The sequence below is a fragment of the Monodelphis domestica genome, chromosome 1 (assembly GCF_027887165.1).
Source record: "Monodelphis domestica isolate mMonDom1 chromosome 1, mMonDom1.pri, whole genome shotgun sequence".
Classification (NCBI taxonomy): Eukaryota; Metazoa; Chordata; class Mammalia; order Didelphimorphia; family Didelphidae; genus Monodelphis; species Monodelphis domestica.
In genome coordinates, this window is record NC_077227.1 from 478753617 (window position 1) to 478770897 (window position 17281).

General features: G+C 46.1%; 1 protein-coding gene across 2 annotated transcripts in view; it reads left to right on the forward strand.

Annotated features, from left to right (window-relative positions):
* Positions 1-1451: 1451 nt before the first annotated feature.
* The window catches only part of NSMF (NMDA receptor synaptonuclear signaling and neuronal migration factor), a 45787-nt gene continuing 29957 nt past the window's right edge, over positions 1452-17281 (forward strand). Inside the window, exons 1-4 of one of the 2 annotated variants that reach the window (XM_003339669.4) lie at positions 1452-2136; positions 5314-5375; positions 7888-8373; positions 11557-11632. In XM_003339669.4, coding sequence (XP_003339717.1) covers positions 2066-2136; positions 5314-5375; positions 7888-8373; positions 11557-11632 — 695 coding nt within the window. In that variant the 5' untranslated portion in view covers positions 1452-2065. The remainder of the gene's footprint in view (positions 2137-5313; positions 5376-7887; positions 8374-11556; positions 11633-17281) is intronic. The other variant, XM_001367292.4, reaches the window with a different exon arrangement.

Consider the following 17281-nt stretch of genomic DNA (forward strand, 5'->3'; position numbering starts at 1 on the left):
GCAGCCAACTGTTTGTGGCACAGAGAATCAGTCACAAAAGGCCTTGGAGGAGGGGAGAGAGGAAGAGAATGACTCCCTGGGCCTCCCACAAAACTAAAAACTAGGTTTGATTCCTGCTCAAACAAATTCCTGGCTGGCTTCACCAATTCTTGTCCCCAATTCTATGATCTAAGGCTGCTGGAGTGGGAGAGGCAAGGAGTAATACATAACTAGTCATGGATTCCCATTTCTACACACACACACATCCATCATATGTTATGATGCCCTGGGACCCCCAAACAAGAGTGTTTATACTCCTTCCCCCAGGCTTCTAGTCTTTGTTCTGAGTTCCTTTCTCTCTATACCCTCCCCCCTTCCCAAAGAGCAGAAGTTTATTCAGCTGCCAATTGTACTAAATTATGTGCACAGTGAGGCATTAGGAAATTGACTCATCTCCCCCCCAACACACCCCAGAACCAGACCAATGTGATCCTTCAACACTCCTTTCTCCTCCTTTTCCTCAACTCAATATGGGTATATCTTGCTTCCCACAATTCAAGGATCTCCTTAAATAAGAGGTGTCAAACACAGGGTCCACTATCCCACCAATGAAGCCCAAATCAGATTAAACTATAATTGGGAACTATTTGACAAAGAAAAAAAAAAAACATAGATAATATTAAATTCATTTTTAATGTCGGTCCACAGGGATCTTTGTATGTGGATTAGAGGCCCTATTTCTACTTGAGTTTGACACCATTGATTTAGAGGGTATCACAAATTCCTGCTTTTAATGAGTAGTGAAAACTCTATAATGAACCATTCTGTAAAGAGAAGCATCTTTTTGTAAAAAAAAAAAAGGATATCACTCCATAATTTATAAAATCACAAATGTATGCCATAAGAGACTCAAAATCCAATTCAACACACATTAAGTATCTGTCTTCTGTGTGCAAAATGCTGGGAATTACAATGACAAAAATGAAAAGGCAGCTACCTTCAAGGAGATTACACTTCTGGATGAAAGAAGGCAGCTCAGTGAAATTGCTGGGACCTAGCTAACTCAATGTGTGACCTTGAGCATATCATTACCGCACTCATGGCTCAGGTCTTTTCCAGTAAAATAAGGGAGTAGAACTAAACCATTTCCAAGTTCTCTTCCATACCTGAAGACTAGGACTTTCTGACCTGGACTTCTCTCCTTTCCTTCCTCCTTCCCCCATTCCTTCCCTCCTCTCCCACTTTCTCTCTCCCCACCCTTCTCTGTTGTTAATCAGCAGCTTCTCTTTCCACCCTTACAAATTTCTATCTTACCAGCTTCAGTTTCCTCATGTCTCATTTCTCCTCTCTGTTTCCCTTGCTGCCCCTTTCCATCTCTGAGTTCACTACCTGTTTGTTTAACCAGATGATTTAGAACTGGGAGCTGGATTATTTTAGGAATAATCTAGTTCAACCTCTCCATTTTACAGATGTAGACACTGAGGCCTAGAGAAGTGACTGACCCAAGGTCACAGAAAGCACTGAAATTTGAAGCAAGGTTTCTGAACTACTTGTCCAGTCCCACCCCACCTCCATCCCTTCACCCCAACCTCGGTTCCCTATCGCCATCTCTGTCCCCTTCTCTTAATCCCATTTTTCCCTTCTCCACATCTTTCTCTTTACCCCTCCCTTCAGTTGTGTCCCCCGCCTCCTGCCTCGTGCCTTCGTGACGTCGAACACGGGGGGGGCGGAGCTGTCCGGACCCATATAGCTGGCGCCGGAGGTCCCACGCACTCCCCACCCGCTGCAGCAGCGGCTGAGGCGGGCGGGCCGGGCCGGGCACCACGCACGTCGGGCCCGGGCTTGCGGGGGCAACCGCCTGCCGTGAGACTTAGGGACAGTGAGGAAAGCCGGGGGCGGGGGGTGGGGGGGTGGCGGGACCTGGCCCGGGATCATGCGGGGCCGCGACTGGGGCTGCCCGGGAGGGCTTGCAGATCGGTCGGAGGGCTGAGCCCAGGAAGCGGAGGCCCCTCGCCCCCGGCCCGGCTTCCGCGGCGCCCCAGGCTGGGGGGATGCCGCGCCCTCCCCACTGTCCCCGGCCTCGAATATGGGAGCAGCTGCCTCCAAAAGGAAGGCGCTGAGGAGCGAGGCCATGTCCTCGGTGGCGGCCAAAGTGCGGTGAGTGAGGGGCTGGGGCAAGGGAGAGGCGCACGCACCCCGCAACCATCCATCCCTCTATCAGTCTGGCTGCCTTAGCCCGCAGTCCTGGGCATCCTTTGCAAAGTAGCCGTCCCTACTCGCTGAGTCCAGGCTGCTGTCCTGCAGACCTGCCTATGGCCAGGGAGCTGTCCAGTGCTAGAGGCGGGGGTGGGGACCCGTAACCTTCTCCGTAGGCTTTGAATTGGGCCCACAAGGGAGATCTCCTTCTGTCTCTGGAGCCCAGCCAGATGCGGAGGCAGGGGAATGGGCTGGATGACCCCTGGGGCCCCTAGTTTTCTCCTGATGCTAGGCATTTAAAGGGAATGTGTTCCTCAGGGTCCCCGCTGAGCAGGGTTTTCCCTGGCCATGTGGCCCAGCCAGCTGATGGAGAGATTGACTGGGGACCTACTGGAACTCTGAGTCCTACTGAGATGTATGGCACCTGATAGCCTGTGATAAAGACAGTTCTATAGCACCTTAAGATTTACAACGCTTTTAATCACACCATACCCTGAGGGGGAATGGACCAGGACACCAGATTCATAGGGCCAACTTCAGCAACCACGTTACTATGTGACCTTGGACAAAACTATTTGTATCTTGGTTTCCTTGGCTAAAATTCAGGAGATTAGGAATCCAAGGAATCTGGGAAGAACAAAAAAGGCAGGTTCAGATTACTTCCAGGGACAAGAGCAAATGACTAGAGGTAGGAGGATATAAGGAAGACATTGACTACAACCCTTCAAGTTGCCCTGACCGAGGTAGAGTCTGATAGGTTTTTAAGTCTCTCCAAACACTAGAGGAGATGAACTAAGAGGCCTGCTGGGGAGCTGGGGCAGGGGTGGTTGTCAGAGGATGACTTCAGAGCAACCCAGATGGTCTCAAATGTGCCCTGGATTAAGGAAAATAGAGTTTCCTGGAGTCCAGTGGCTTCTGGGGGAGAGGAGGAGTATCTGACCATTTTCCCTCCTCTCACCTTTCTGTGTTTTTACCTGTCTTTTTGTGGCTTTTGCTCCTATTTCCATGCCTCTATCTCTCTGTCTCCCTCTATCTTTGTATTCTTGATGGTATTGATTCCTTTGACTCTCACTTTCCTTAGGCATTTCCCTGTTTCTCTTCCTTCCAGTTCATCTCTTCTTTCCCATATATATTTCTCCACTCTCTCTCCCCTCCCTTCCTTCTGTCTCATTCTCCAGAGGTGGGCTTTGTTGAATGAGGGGGCTTTGGGCAGACACAGTACAGCCTGTCTGAAAAAGGAATTAACTAAGTACAGGGGCCAAATATCTCATCTCCTGTAGTGCAGAACCCTTTGATTTCCTTGGAATCAGAAGGGGAATGTACTAGCCTACCCTCCATTGTCCTAATGCCTTATACTAGTGTCAATGTGGAAATCTAGAGATCCCCAGGTTTTGACCTTGTCACAGGAGATTTTCCCCCTGAGGGAAAGTCCCACTTCACCAGACAATTGACATCCACTTCAGGTGGGAGGTAAACCCCATCAGGGTCAAGTAGCTCTTTTGTCTCCAGAAGCCTTTCCCAGTATATCACACCCTCCTTCAGAGGATCTAACTGGAGACCTTCAGCTTGTGAGACTGACACACTACCTACTGTGCTAAAGCTGAAGTGGATGTCCATTGTCTGGTGAAGTGGGACCTTCCCTCAGGGGGAAAATTCTTCTGTGACAAGGTCAAAACCTGGGTTTTATACCCTCAAACTAAATAAACTGGGGATCTCTGGATTTCCACGTTGACACTAGACTGACAGTTTCTTGTTGCCCAAAGGCCAATAGCCAAGCTTCCTTAAGCCAGTGTCCAGCTCCTCTGGTTAGTGTCTAACCCCTCCCTTCCCCAGGAGTCCAGCCATGCCCAGTTCTGTTCCCTCTAAGCTTAATCTGAAACAAAATTGAGTAGAATAAAGAATATGGCCTTGTTATTTCATTGGTTTGGGGAGCTCCCAGATGAGAAAACTCCATCTCCCCATAGATCAGCACCTTTTTTGCAACTTAGTCTTAGAGGGTAAGTGACTTTCCAGTTTGTGTCAGAGACAGAACTTGAACTTGGGCCTTCCTTGCTTTAAGGATGGCTCTCTAGAACAATAGCAGCAATAATTATAATTAGTAGCAACTCATATTTATATAAAGAAAGGAGCTCAAAAAGGATCAGGTCCAGGCTGGTTGGGGGAAAAAATCAAGTAGCTGTCCTAAGAGAAACCATTCTTTCTATCTCCTTTGAGTCTCCTCAGAAGAGAGTTTTCAGGAAAGTCTATATATGTTGGGAGATCAAAGATAGTATTGATGATATTGCTGCCCGAGTCTCTTCTTCCTTTGGCATCTCCCTGTTTCTCCAGTGTTAGCTCTCTGATTTTGAAACCTCATGGAAGCCATCTAAATCCTTCCTGACCCTGTGGCCTTTTCTATGGGAAGGAGATGGGATAAAAATTAGAGGCCCCAGATAAAGATGGGCAAGACTAGAGTATTACTGCCAGCCCCACCACCAGAAGCTCTGAGCATTACCTCCCTACCCCACTCTCCCACTAGGTACTGAAGTGGAGCTTGTCCCCATCAGAAAGATGGTTTCTGAGATGGACTGGGGTCTGGAGCCCTCATGTGCATAGCCTGTGTGGTCGCTGCCCCCTGGTGGCCTGCTTGGTAGCTCAGTCAGCTGCAGTCCTAATAGCTTTGATCCAGTACAGCCAGGTCACACATCAGCTGAGCAACCCTTTACATAGTTTTATGTATATCTGGGATGAAGTGTGATGCAGTTAACCTTGGAGTCACAGGACCTGAGTTCAAATCTCAGCTCCATCTCTTATTACTTGTGTGACATCTAACCAGTTGGGTCCCCAGTTTTCTTGACCTCACAATGAAAGGGTTAGACTCTTAAGTAAATCTACTTGTGACCTCAAGGACTAAAGGGAAACTGGATCTGAAAGGAGCAGAGCGGGGCACCAGGGGCCATACTTCCCTGGCACTGGGCTTTCTTCATGACCTTGGAGGAGCTACTTCTGCTGTGTAGAGCAATGTGGGACTCAATATAAGGAAGGGATCTAGGTTCTCAGGGAGGAGGTGGGGAAGATCTGGGGCCTGAGGAGTTCATTTCTGACCTTGGTCCTTTTCCTGCACTCTGCCTTCTTTTATTGGTACCTCCTACCCTCCAGAGCAGCTCGAGCGTTTGGGGAGTATCTGTCGCAAAGTCACCCCGAGAATCGGAACGGCTCAGGTAAGTCCCCAGGTGGCAGAAGTATGTGACAGTGTTGGAGAGATGTCCCTGGATAAGCTCTAAACATCTAGGGTTTTGGTTGAGAAAGGGTTAAGGAACTCCAGAGCTCTTTTTTGGGGGGTGAAGAGAGTACCTCATGTCCCCTCCACCTCAAGAGGGGGCCCAATCCCTGGCAGATTTCCCTGTACCCCACACTGTGCTTGCCTCCTTCCCCCAGCATGTAGGGATGCTTGCCATGTAATGTGTATGTGATGTGTAGAGAGGTTCCTATCAAACCCCTGCCTCAGCTCTTCCTGGGTGCTCTTGTAGGGTCATACCTCTGTGAATACTCTCATATATGCCTCTACTTCTCCTGGGGGAGGGGGAATATGTTGGTTTCTCCTTCCTCATCCTGTGCCTTTGATATGTGGGGAGAGGTCCAGAACCTGGAGGAATAGGGATGCTGAGGGCCACGGTAAAAGGTTCAAGGTGGGGCCTGGATTCCTGGTGGCCCCTTGGGAGGAGCCGCATTGGGAGGGGGACTAAGAGACTTCAATTGCCATGGTGCCCACACTCCTGGGGCGTTGGCATGACAATAAGCCTCCTGGAACCCCCACAGGGTTGGCACTACTGCCTCTAGGGACCAGGCTTTGGGCGGGGCAGCTGGGCCAGGAAGCTGAAGAGGCATCTGTAGTGAAGGGAGAAAGAGCACAGGGAACTGGGTAGATGGGGTGAGTATGGGGGTGGGAGGTGGGGCCCTGTCTGTTCCCCAGCCCCTCACTACACACACCCTATCAGTCCTTGTGCAACCTCACAGACTATGGGGAAGGGAAGTAGAGGCAGGAGATCCCAGGAGGTCTCGCACCTCCCAAAGCTCCCTTTTCTTCTTCAGATGATGTCCTAGTAGGGTGGGAGGTTTATCTGAGGAAGCTTGTCGCATCTCTCCTCGTAAGTACACTCTTGGCTAGGGACCACACTGTATGGTAGATATAACTCCCACTTTGAGTGAACACCCTAATTTGTAGTTTTCCTCTTGTTTGAAATGCTTAGAGCCAAATTCAGATTCTTCCAAACTTTCTGCACTCCATCTCTCTTTCCCTCCATCCCCAAGTAATGGGTCAAATAACAATACAGAATGCTGGGGATTGATTTACTGCTATGAACATCCAAACCATTATATTTTCACCATTTTGGATAAAAGCTAATCTCAAACACCCCGTAAACATTCCTGGATCCTCAGAAAAGGAACCAGGATAAGGTGTAATCTCTGGGCAACCTCGTTGTCCTAAGCTGTGATAAAGATAGATGGATGGATGGATGGAGAGAGAGAGAGAGAGAGAGAGAGAGAGAAATGGATGCCTTCAGGAACTCCTGAGGCATGTAGAGTTTTCTTCATTTTTGACTTTCAACAATTTTCTTGATTCTTTTGTTGGATGTCAAGCTGCTTGCTTCCAGCTTTCATGTTTCCACAGAATTGATGTATATGCTTTTGGTGGCTCTCTATCCCCCTTTCTTATATGCTATTTTTAATCTGATTTGGGAAAGTCAGTAAGTGTATTAGAACTGTCTGTAAGAGGCTACTAGGTGGTTCAACATCCAGGCCTGAAGACAGGGGATCTTGGGCTCAAATCTGACTTCCTAGGTGTGTGACCCTGGGCAAGTAAGTCACTTAACCCCAGTTGCCTAGCCTTCACCAATTTTCTGCCTTGGAATTGATACTTAGTATTGATTCTAAGGCAGAAAGTAAGCTTTAAAAAAAAACACATATGTAGACTAAGAGTAAATAGGCTCAGTTTGAGAGTCTTAAAAAATATATATGTGTGCTTCATTGCATGCATCTTGGAAAATTTGCTCAGATTCCCTTTTTACCTTCTTCCTGGTTCTCATCTAGGTTCCAGAGAAGGGAGGCTGCTGAGTAGTTAACTTCTGGATAGGCTGGGGCTTCCTGGAGCTGTAAATATCCAGAGAGACTTTGTGTGATTGTAGAATAGCGTTGTAGAGACTGAAGGAATCTGCCCCCAGCATAGAGAAGAATATCAACTCAAGGTTTAGAGCAAGGGTGCTTAACTTGCTGGGGAGGGAAGGGATGGTGTCTGAATTTATGTTGTTGTGGGCTTTTTAAAAATATATTTGATGCCTGTATTTCAGTGTAGTTGGTTTCCTTTGTAATGTTCTGCATTTTATTTATTTTATGCATTTAAATGCATTCTTCTGAAAAGGATTCCATAGGCTTCACTAGATTGCCAAAGGGAGTCTACTCCACAAAAATGGTTAAGATCCCTTGGTCCAGAGATTAGAAACGAAAACTTCTTCAACAATCATGGCCAGATGTTAGGACTCAGACCAAGGGTTTTCTTGAAAGAATTTTTAAGGCAGATCTATGGTCTATGATAGTCACTGGTTAGAAAAAGGGAGAAGTTAGATGAAGGTCCTGGTGCTTCTCTGAACTGGTGTCTACACTAACCCTTCCTGATGTTCTCACCTTCCTAAACCCCTCTCTCCCTGGCCCATCCCCATGGTGTCTCTCTTCCAGATCACTTGCTGGCTGATGCCTTTGCTGGCCAAGACGAATCTCCCGAGATGCAGCCAGCCTCCCAGAACAAACGCCGCCTTTCCCTCATCTCTGATGGCCGCTATGAGGGCGGTTTCTTGGAGGAGGCGGCAGGTGAGAAGGCAGCGAGTGAGGGTCCTAAGCCAAGGGTATATACTATCTCTGGGGAACCTCCCCTCTTGTCTGACCCCGAGGCAGAGGGCATCGAGCTGTCAGTCATGAAGGGCCGGCATCGGGGGGAGCATCACCAGAGCCAACCCCTGCAGGGCTCGAGCAGCAGCGAGAGTGTCAGCCGGCCCTGCAAGAGCTGGGCTGGCAGCCGCCAGGGTTCTAAGGAATGTCCCGGCTGCTCCCAGCTGGCCCCGGCGCCCTCCCAGCAGTCTTTTGAGCTGGACCACCACCAGGCCCCTGAGCCATCGGGCCGCCGCAAGAAGCTGGAGCGGATGCACAGCATCGACCGTGTGTCTGGTGAGTTTTGGCTTTACCCTCTATGCTGGCCCTCTCCCAGCCTGGTCCCTCTGGGGTCTCAGAGGAAGCCAACTCATTTTGTGAACCAAAAGGGAGGAATTGATATCTCCATTCTCACTCAGTTCATCATTAGGTCCCTACAGGTCCTCCCCTGTGGCCCCCAGATGGCTAGTGCTTTCCTTAGTTTCCAAGCTCCAAGAGTCTGGGAGGAGGCACAATCAAAATCAGAGAATATTAGATTTGGAAGGGACCTCTGTGGCTATCTAGCCTAACCCAAACCCCAAAAGGAAGCTCTCACTGTTGCATATTTGACAAGTGGTCATCAGTCCTCTGCTTAAAAACCTCCAAGGAGAACTCACCTTCTCTGGAGGCAGCCCATTGCACTTCTGGACTGAGCTGAAGTTAGATCCATTGTAATTTCCACCACAGATTCTGGTTCTACCCTCTGGGGCCAACCAGAACAAATCTAATCTCCTCTCCACATGGTGCCCCTTTATCCTTGAAGATAGCTGTCATGCCCCCCGAGGCTTCTTTTCTCCAGACTATATATCCCAAGTCCTTTCAACCAATCCCCTTATGACATAGGCTAAGGCCCTATACCATCCTGGCTTCCCTCCTGGGACACTCTCATGCTTATTAATGTCCCTTCTCAAGGCTTGGTGCCTAGAACTTAGAATACTCCAGAGTAGGTCTGATGGGGGCAGAATACAATGCAAATATTGCCTCCCTTTTCCTGGCAGCTGCAACCCCTCAATGCAGTCCAGGATCACATTATGACTGGCCTATCACCATGCTGACTCATAATGAGCTTGCAGTCCACTAAAACCCCAAGATTTTTTTCAGAACAAATGCTGTTTAACAATGCTTCTTCCATCTTATATGTGGGAAGTCGTATTTTTGTATTCCAACATAAGACTTTGCATTGATCCATATTGAATTTCATCTTACTAGATTCAGCCCAGTCTTCTCAACCATCAGGATCCTTTTGGATTTGAACTCTGTCATTCAGTGTATTAATTCTTCCTCCCAGTTATGTGTTATTGAAAAGAAGGAACCCCACCAAGTCCTGCCCTAGAGGATCTGGGAGCAATGATGGGGGATGTGGGGCAGTGAGAGGCAGAAGGGAAAAGGGGGAGGAGTTCTGGGGAGTCTAATGCACCACAAACCCCAAGTTAATGGTGCATCTGGCAAAAAGGTAATTTTGGGCCTTCTTTAGGGAGGCCTAACATCCAGAATGAAGGAGTCACCCCACTGTATTCTGTCCTAGGCAGTCCACATCTGCTGTAGTTTTGTGTCTTTTGGATTGCCCCATTTTAGGAAGGGCAAACCCAAAACCATCCAGAGGAGGGTAGTTAGGAAGATAAAAGGTTTCTGAATTCGTGCCATAAGAGAGTCATTTGAAGGAACTAGGCCCATTTAATGGAGAAAAGGAAGGTTTGGTAGGAGACATGAGAGTTATCTTCAAGGATTCCAATGGCTGTCCCCCAGAAGAGGGATCTTTCTCTCTCCTCAGGAGTTTTGATTAACTCCAGAGGATAAAACTAGGAGTAGTGGATAGAAGGGACAAGTTTGGGCTTGACATAAGTGAAAATTTCATAACAAAGCAAAAGGGATGTAGGGATAAGCTAAAAGCCTCAGGAAGATCATGGGTGAAACAAGGAGGCTCAGTATCACCAGTATTCAGTATTGTACTAGAATAGCAATAGGAGAAGAAAAAGAAATTGAAGGAATTAGAATAGGCCATGAGGAAATAAAACTCTCTCTTTGCAGATGATATAATGGTATACTTAGATAACCTTAGAGAATCAGCTAAAAAAAACTAATTGATACATCAGTAAAGTGGTAGGCTATAAAAGAACCCCACACAAATCATCAGCATTTCTATATATGACCAAAATCCATCCGCAAGAGAGAGGAACATTCCATTTAAAATAACTGTAGCCAATATATAATCCTTGGGAGTCTGCCTGTCAGGACAACCCCAGAAATTTGATGAACACAATTACAAAAGGGCTGTAGGCTATCTCGGAGGTGATGGGTCTTCCGTCATTAGAGTCCCAGCAAAGATGAGCATTTCCATTTGGAGGGGGGTATGTTGTAAGGGGAATCATTTCTAAGGTCTGAATGGATTCATCTGGTCAGAGATATCCCTTCCAACTATGAAACTATGATAATGCAACCTGAGTTCATATCCCATTTACTAGCTTTTGACTCGAGGCAAGTCACTTTTCTCTAGGCCTGTTTAAATGAAGGGCTGAACTAGGTGATGTCTAAGGTCCCTTTTTCAGTTCAAAACTTTGTGCTCCACCTAGGAGGGACAGGGCTTCAGGTGCCAGTGCTGGGCTGCTCAGAGCATTCCTTGGCCAAGGGAGGAGAATCCTGACTATACAGTTGGGTTCTTCTATCTAATGTTGGGCACCTCAGTGAGAATGAGATGCCAGTCCAGGGTCTCTGGCCCCCATTACTGCAGGCTGGGTAAAAGGCTTCTATCCTCCATGCCCCATAGAGAGAAATATCTCAACCTTATCGAATCAGCCTCTTCCATCAGAGGAAGGTTGTCTCGAGGCTTTGAACTCCATTCCTATACTCCAGCACAGCCACAGCTCTTCTTCACCCCTAACTCTCCACATTCCCTCCATTTGGATCACTTTTCTACTTAATTTTCATTCTTTATTATAAACTTAATAAGCAACAATAGAAATAAACATTTTAGTGTCCAAAGAACAACAAAAAAAACATTTAATATGAAACCACAAATATAGTTTTAAAGTTCAAGTTATGGGGACAACTAGGTGACTTAGTGAACTGAGAGCCAAGCCTAGAGATGGGGGGTCCTGGGTTCCAGTGTGGCCTCAGACACTTCCTAGCTGTGTGGCCCTGGGCAAGTCACAACCCCCCATTACCTAGCTCTTACCACTCTTCTGCCTTAGAGCCAATACATAGTAAGGGTTTTTTAATCAATAAAGTGTATTACATTTAAAACAGTAGTAACAAAATTGCCTTTTCTCTTTCCTTCTGAAACTTTTTTGTTTTCTTCTATGAAATATTTTTTAAATCTTTCAATCCCTACTCCCTCCCCCCATCCCCAAATAGAAGCCCTTCTTTGATAAATAAGTACAGTCAGGAAATACGATTCCCACCTTTGGGCCATCGCTTTTTCCCACCTGCTCTTGTCTTCTCCAGATGAGGTCCCTGTTCGCACCTGGTTCCCCAAGGAGAATCTCTTCAGCTTCCAGACGGCAACAACCACTATGCAAGCGTGAGTCACCTGTGTGTGCTCTGTGCTGTATATGTGTATGAGTGTGCCTGTCTCTGCGTGTGGCTCTGTGTGTGGCTGTCTGTGGGCCCGTGTTTGTGTGTCTGTGTGTAGGTCTGTGGTCTGCGTGTGTCTGTGTATGTCTGTGTGTGCGTCTGTGCATCTGTCTGTCTGTGTGTAGGTCTGTCTATACACGTGCCTGTGTCTGTGTTTGCCGCTGTGTGTGTATGTCTATGTCTGTTCATCTATCTCTGTCTGTGTGCGTGTCTGTGTGTTTGCCTCTGTCTGTGGGTGTCTGTCTTTGTGTGTGTCTGTGAGTCTGTCTTTATGTCCGTGTGTAGGTCTGTGTGGGTCTGTGTGGGCAAGCTCCTATTTCTAGCAATAATGAGTGTCCGTGTTTGAGTCTGGGCAAGGGAAAAGCAGCTTGGTAACGATGGCTGAAGTATGGAGCCTGGATTTGGGAAGACTTTCATTAAAATCTCAGACATATTAGCTGTGTGACTCTGTGAAAGTCCCTCAAATTTCTCTCTGCCTTAATTTCCTCATCTAGAAAATGGAGGTAATAACAGTATCTGCCTCCAAGGGTCGTTGAGAGGATCAAATGAGGTAGCATTTGTAAAGCCCCTGGTACATAAGCGCTGCATAAATGGAAGTTACTCTTATGTTTTTTCAGCCCTTAGATGCATTGTCAACTCCCTTGGGTCATCTCATCCTGTCCCTAGCAATCAGAGCTGATGTAGAAGACCTCTGCCTCAGGTTTTCTTCTTTTACTTTGTTGTAAATCTTCTTTGATACCAGATCTCATCATTTTCTTCTTTCTTTTTAAACCCTTATCTCTGTCTTGGAATCTATACCAAGTATCAGTTCCAAGGCAGAAGAGTGATAAGGGATAGGTAATTGAGGTAAGTGACTTACCCAGGGCCACACAGCTACAAAGTATCTGAGGGCAGTTTTGAATCTCCAGTCTCCCAGCCTGGCTATCCTTTGAGCCATCTAGGATACCTGCCCCATGATGCCTGACCCTGTCTTAAGGCCCTCTAGAGCTTCCTGTCCCCTGAGCCTGCCTGGCTCCCAGGTCAATGAATGAAAAAGCATTTATTAAATATCTACTATCGCCAAACATTGGGAATACAAAAGCAATGAATTAAACAACCCCTACTCTCAGTCAGAAGCAGCTAAGTGGTACAGTAGTTAGAGTGCTGAGCCTGAAATTGGGAAGACCTGTGTTCAAATTCAACCTCAGACATTTCCTAGTTATATGACCCTGGGAAAGACATCTTTGTTTGCCTTAGTTTCTGTTGTGAAGATCAAATGAGATAATCGTTGTAAAGTGCTGACGAACCACTGTGTCTGGCTCCCAGAAGGCATTTTATAAATCCTAGCCATTATTGTGAAGAAGCTTATTTTTCAAATATGGAAATGAAAAAACAAAAATGAACACTATGGAAATTAAAAAATTATCAAAGAAACTTATTTTTCAGAAGACAAAAAATGCATAACTAAAGTTTATATAGGATAAATACAAAATAAAGTCCAAGACAACTAGGTGACTCAGCGATACAGTACCAGACCTAGAGATCTTCCTGAGTTCAAATCTGGCCTTAGAGTATGACTCTGGGCAAGTCACTTCATTCTGTTTGCCTCGGTTTCCTCATCTGTAAAATGAGCTGGAGAAGGAGATGGTAAACCACTCCAGTGTCTTTGCCAAGAAAATCCCAAACGGGGTCACAAAGAGTTGCTCATGACTGAAAAAAAATGACTCAACAATAAAGTAATGTCCAAGGAAGTCTGGGAGGGAGGGCGCTATCAGCTGTGGGAATCAGGAAAGGCTCCATGAAAAAGATGGTGCGTGGAGGCTCAGAGAGAGAGAGAGAGATCCTCTGAGGCAGAGGGGAGGAGGGAATGCGTTATAGACATAGGCAGTGCAAAGACATGGAGATGGAGGGTTGAGGGTGTAGAAGAGAGAGAAGGCCAATGTGACTGGATTTCAGAACAGGAGAGAGATTAATGTTTAATGAGGCCAGTTAGGTGGCTCAGTGGATTGAGAGCTAGGTCAGGGCACTGGAGGCCCTGGGTTCAGATTTGACCTCAGATACTTCCTAGCTGTGTAATCCTGGGTGAGATACTTAACCTCCATTGCCCAGTCCTTACTGCTCTTCTGCCTTGGAACTGATACTTAATATCAATTCTAAGACAGAAAGTTATGGGATTTTGTGGGGTTTTTTTAGTGTTTAGTGAGCCTGAAAAGATAAGTTGAGTCTGGTAAAAACCTAAACAGAGGAATTTATATTTTATCCAAGGGGTAATAGGGAGCTGTGGAAGTTTATTTAATAAAAGAGTGACATAATTAGGTCTATACTAAGAAAAATCATTCTCAGCAGTGAGTAGGATGGACTGCATTAATGAGAGACTTGGGGCAGGGGAATGAATCGAGAGAACACTAACATTCTAGGCTTTAAACTTAAAGGGTTAGCTGTATGGACAAAGAAAAGTCAAATACAAGAATTATTGAGGAGCTGACCCTAATCACTTCTGCACTTGCCATCATCTAGGTCCCTGTTGTTAACAATCGCTGCCTTCTTTCCCTTCTCCTCATATCTTCATATCCTGCCATACATATTCCAGAACATCCAAGTATGTTTTCTGGAAATTATTCACAAGGAACAATTTGAAAATTTTATTGAAGGGGGAGTGGCACAGCTAAGTGGTGCAATGAATAGAGAGCTTGTCCTGGCATCAGGAAGATCTGAGCTCACATACTTATTAGCTGTATGACCCTGAGTAAGTCCCTTGATTCTGTTTGCCTCAATTTCTCATCTGTAAAATGAACTAGAGAAGAAAATGGCAGACCTCTCCAGGATCTTTAAAAGAGAGAGAGAAAGATAATTCTACACCAAGGAGAGATATGTATGCAAAATAAATTTCCCCATCCCCACCTGGAGGGTTGGGAGAGTAAGCGGTGTCTGGGGATAAACTTCTTGAGCCCAGCTTTGGACTTTTCCAGATCCATATTGGTCCTTCTGATTGTCTTCAGCCTGAACCTAGCTATGTCAGGGCTCTGAATAGTAACAGTTATCATCTCCAGTGCTTTTATGGAAATTTGCATCCTAGAGCTGAATGAGTCCATTGGCCTCTCCTTCCATCCAAGTATCCTCAGGCCACATTCCCACCTAATGACTGAATCTCTGGCTTCTCCCCCAGCCAGAGGACATTCAGTTTAATCTGAATCACAGGTCCCTCCCAGAAGTGCAGAGAAATCAATACCTTCCCTGTGTGCCTCTGTGGGAGTGTCTATGTCTGTGTGCGTGTGTCTGAGTGTGTGTTTATGTGCCTGTGTGTGTCTGTGTGTGTGTCTCTGTGTGTCTATGTGTATGCTTGTGTTTGTCTGAGTGTGTTTTTGTGCCTGTATGTCTGAGTATGTATTTATGTGTCTATGTGTGTGCATGTGTCTGTGTGTATTTATGTGCCTGTGTGTGTCTCTATGTGTCTATGTGTGTGCGTGTCTGTGTGTGTTTATGTGCCTATGTGTGTCTCTATGTGTCTATGTGTGTGCGTGTCTGTGTGTGTTTATGTGCCTATGTGTGTCTCTATGTGTCTATGTGTGTGCGTATGTCTGTGTGTGTTTATGTGCCTGTGTGTGTCTCTATGTGTCTATGTGTGTGCGTGTGTCTGTGTGTGTTTATGTGCCTGTGTGTGTCTCTATGTGTCTATGTGTGTGCTTGTGTCTGTGTGTGTTTATGTGCCTATGTGTGTCTCTATGTGTCTATGTGTATGCTTGTGTTTGTCTGTGTGTGTTTATGTGCCTGTGTGTGTCTCTATGTGTCTATGTATGTGCGTGTGTCTGTGTGTGTTTATGTGCCTGTGTGTGTCTCTATGTGTCTATGTGTGTGCTTGTGTCTGTGTGTGTTTATGTGCCTATGTGTGTCTCTATGTGTCTATGTGTATGCTTGTGTTTGTCTGAGTGTGTTTATGTGCCTGTATGTCTGGGTGTGTATTTATGTGCCTGTGTGTGTCTCTATGTGTGTGTCTGTCTGAGTGTGTATTTATGTGCTTTGTGTGTTTCTATATGTCTATGTGTGTATGTTTGAGTGTGTGTTTATGTGTCTCTATATGTCTGTGTGTGCGTGTGTCTGAGTATGTGTTTGTGTGTCTATGTGTCTCTATATGTCTATGTGTGTGTGTGTCTGTCTGAGTGTGTGTCTGTATGTCTGTGTGTGTTTATGTGTCTGTGTGGGTCTTTATGTGTCTATGTGTGTGTGCATACGAGTCTCTGTGTGTGTGAGAGAGAGATTGGGGGATGAGGACTGAAGAGGAGATCTACCTGCGAGTCTTTGTATACATATGTGACTGCCTGTGTCTCCTACCACACATCCGTCTGTTTGTCTGTCCGGGTGTCTGTGTCCGCCACGTTGTGTAGTTGCCTGTGTGCGCCTGACTTCACTTCCATCGGAAGGTGTCTGATTTGGGGTCTGCCCGCACGTACCCGTGTACATTCAGGTGTGTGTCTATGTGGATCTCACATGGCTCTGGGTGTCTGATTCTGTGTCTCCTCCTTCTGTGAGTGGGTCTGTGCATCTGACTGTAGATCCGCACCTCTATCCATCTGTGTCCGTGTTTGTACACGCCGGCCTGTGTGTCTCTGATTGTAGTTTCTTGTGGGTTTGTCCAGGTATCTTTTTGTGTGTCTGACTATGTGTCTTACGGGTACGTGTTCATTCACTGGCTTGTCATTCCATGTCTCTGCTTGTTTGGGTCCATACGTGTGTCTGTGTGTTTGTGTAAATGTATCCGTGGGTGTAATGTGCATCTGCATAACTGTGCCGGTCCTGGGCCCATGTTTTCATCCTTCCTCCTCTTCTAGAGGCCTTTCCTCTCCTAGCCAGCCGTCCCAGAGTACACTTGCCATGTCATCTCTAAGCCCTGAACCTGGGAGCTCAAAGATTGCCCAATACTAACCTAGGCCTCTCTGGCTCCATGACAGAAAACTTCTTTCTTCAATCACTTCCTATAATGGGCAGCTCACTACCTTATGAAGCAGTCCATAAAATATTCCTCTGCTGGTGGAAGTTATGAAGGCCCTCAGTCACCTTGTTAATGGGCAAAGATGAGCCCCAGATACTTCCTAGCTGTGTGACCCTGAGCAAGTCACTTAACCCCAATTGTCTAGCCCTTAACACTCTTCTGTCTTGAAACCAATTCTTAGTATCAATTTTAAAACAGAAGGTAAGTTATTTTTTTTTTAAGATCAGCAACAGTTTCAGAAAAACTTGTTTGATGGGCAGCTGGGTAGCTCAGTGGATGGAGAGCTAGGCCTTGAGACAGGAGGTCCTAGGTTCAAATTTGACCTCAGATACTTCCTAACTATGTGATCCTGCACAAGTCACTTAACCCCCATTGCCTAGCCCTTAACACTCTTCTGTCTTAGAACCAATACACAATATTGATAAGTATTGAATGGTAAGGATTTTTTAAAAAAGGAAAAAAAATCTTATTTATTTGAATTTTTGTAAACCAAATACCATCTTAAATACATCAAAGGAATTTGATGTGTAAAGTATCCTGCAGAAAATTCATTTGGGGTCTTGTTAATCATCACCCCCAAATTTATATTTGGTCAACTCTGCATTTTTTCCTCCATGAAATTGGCTTAAA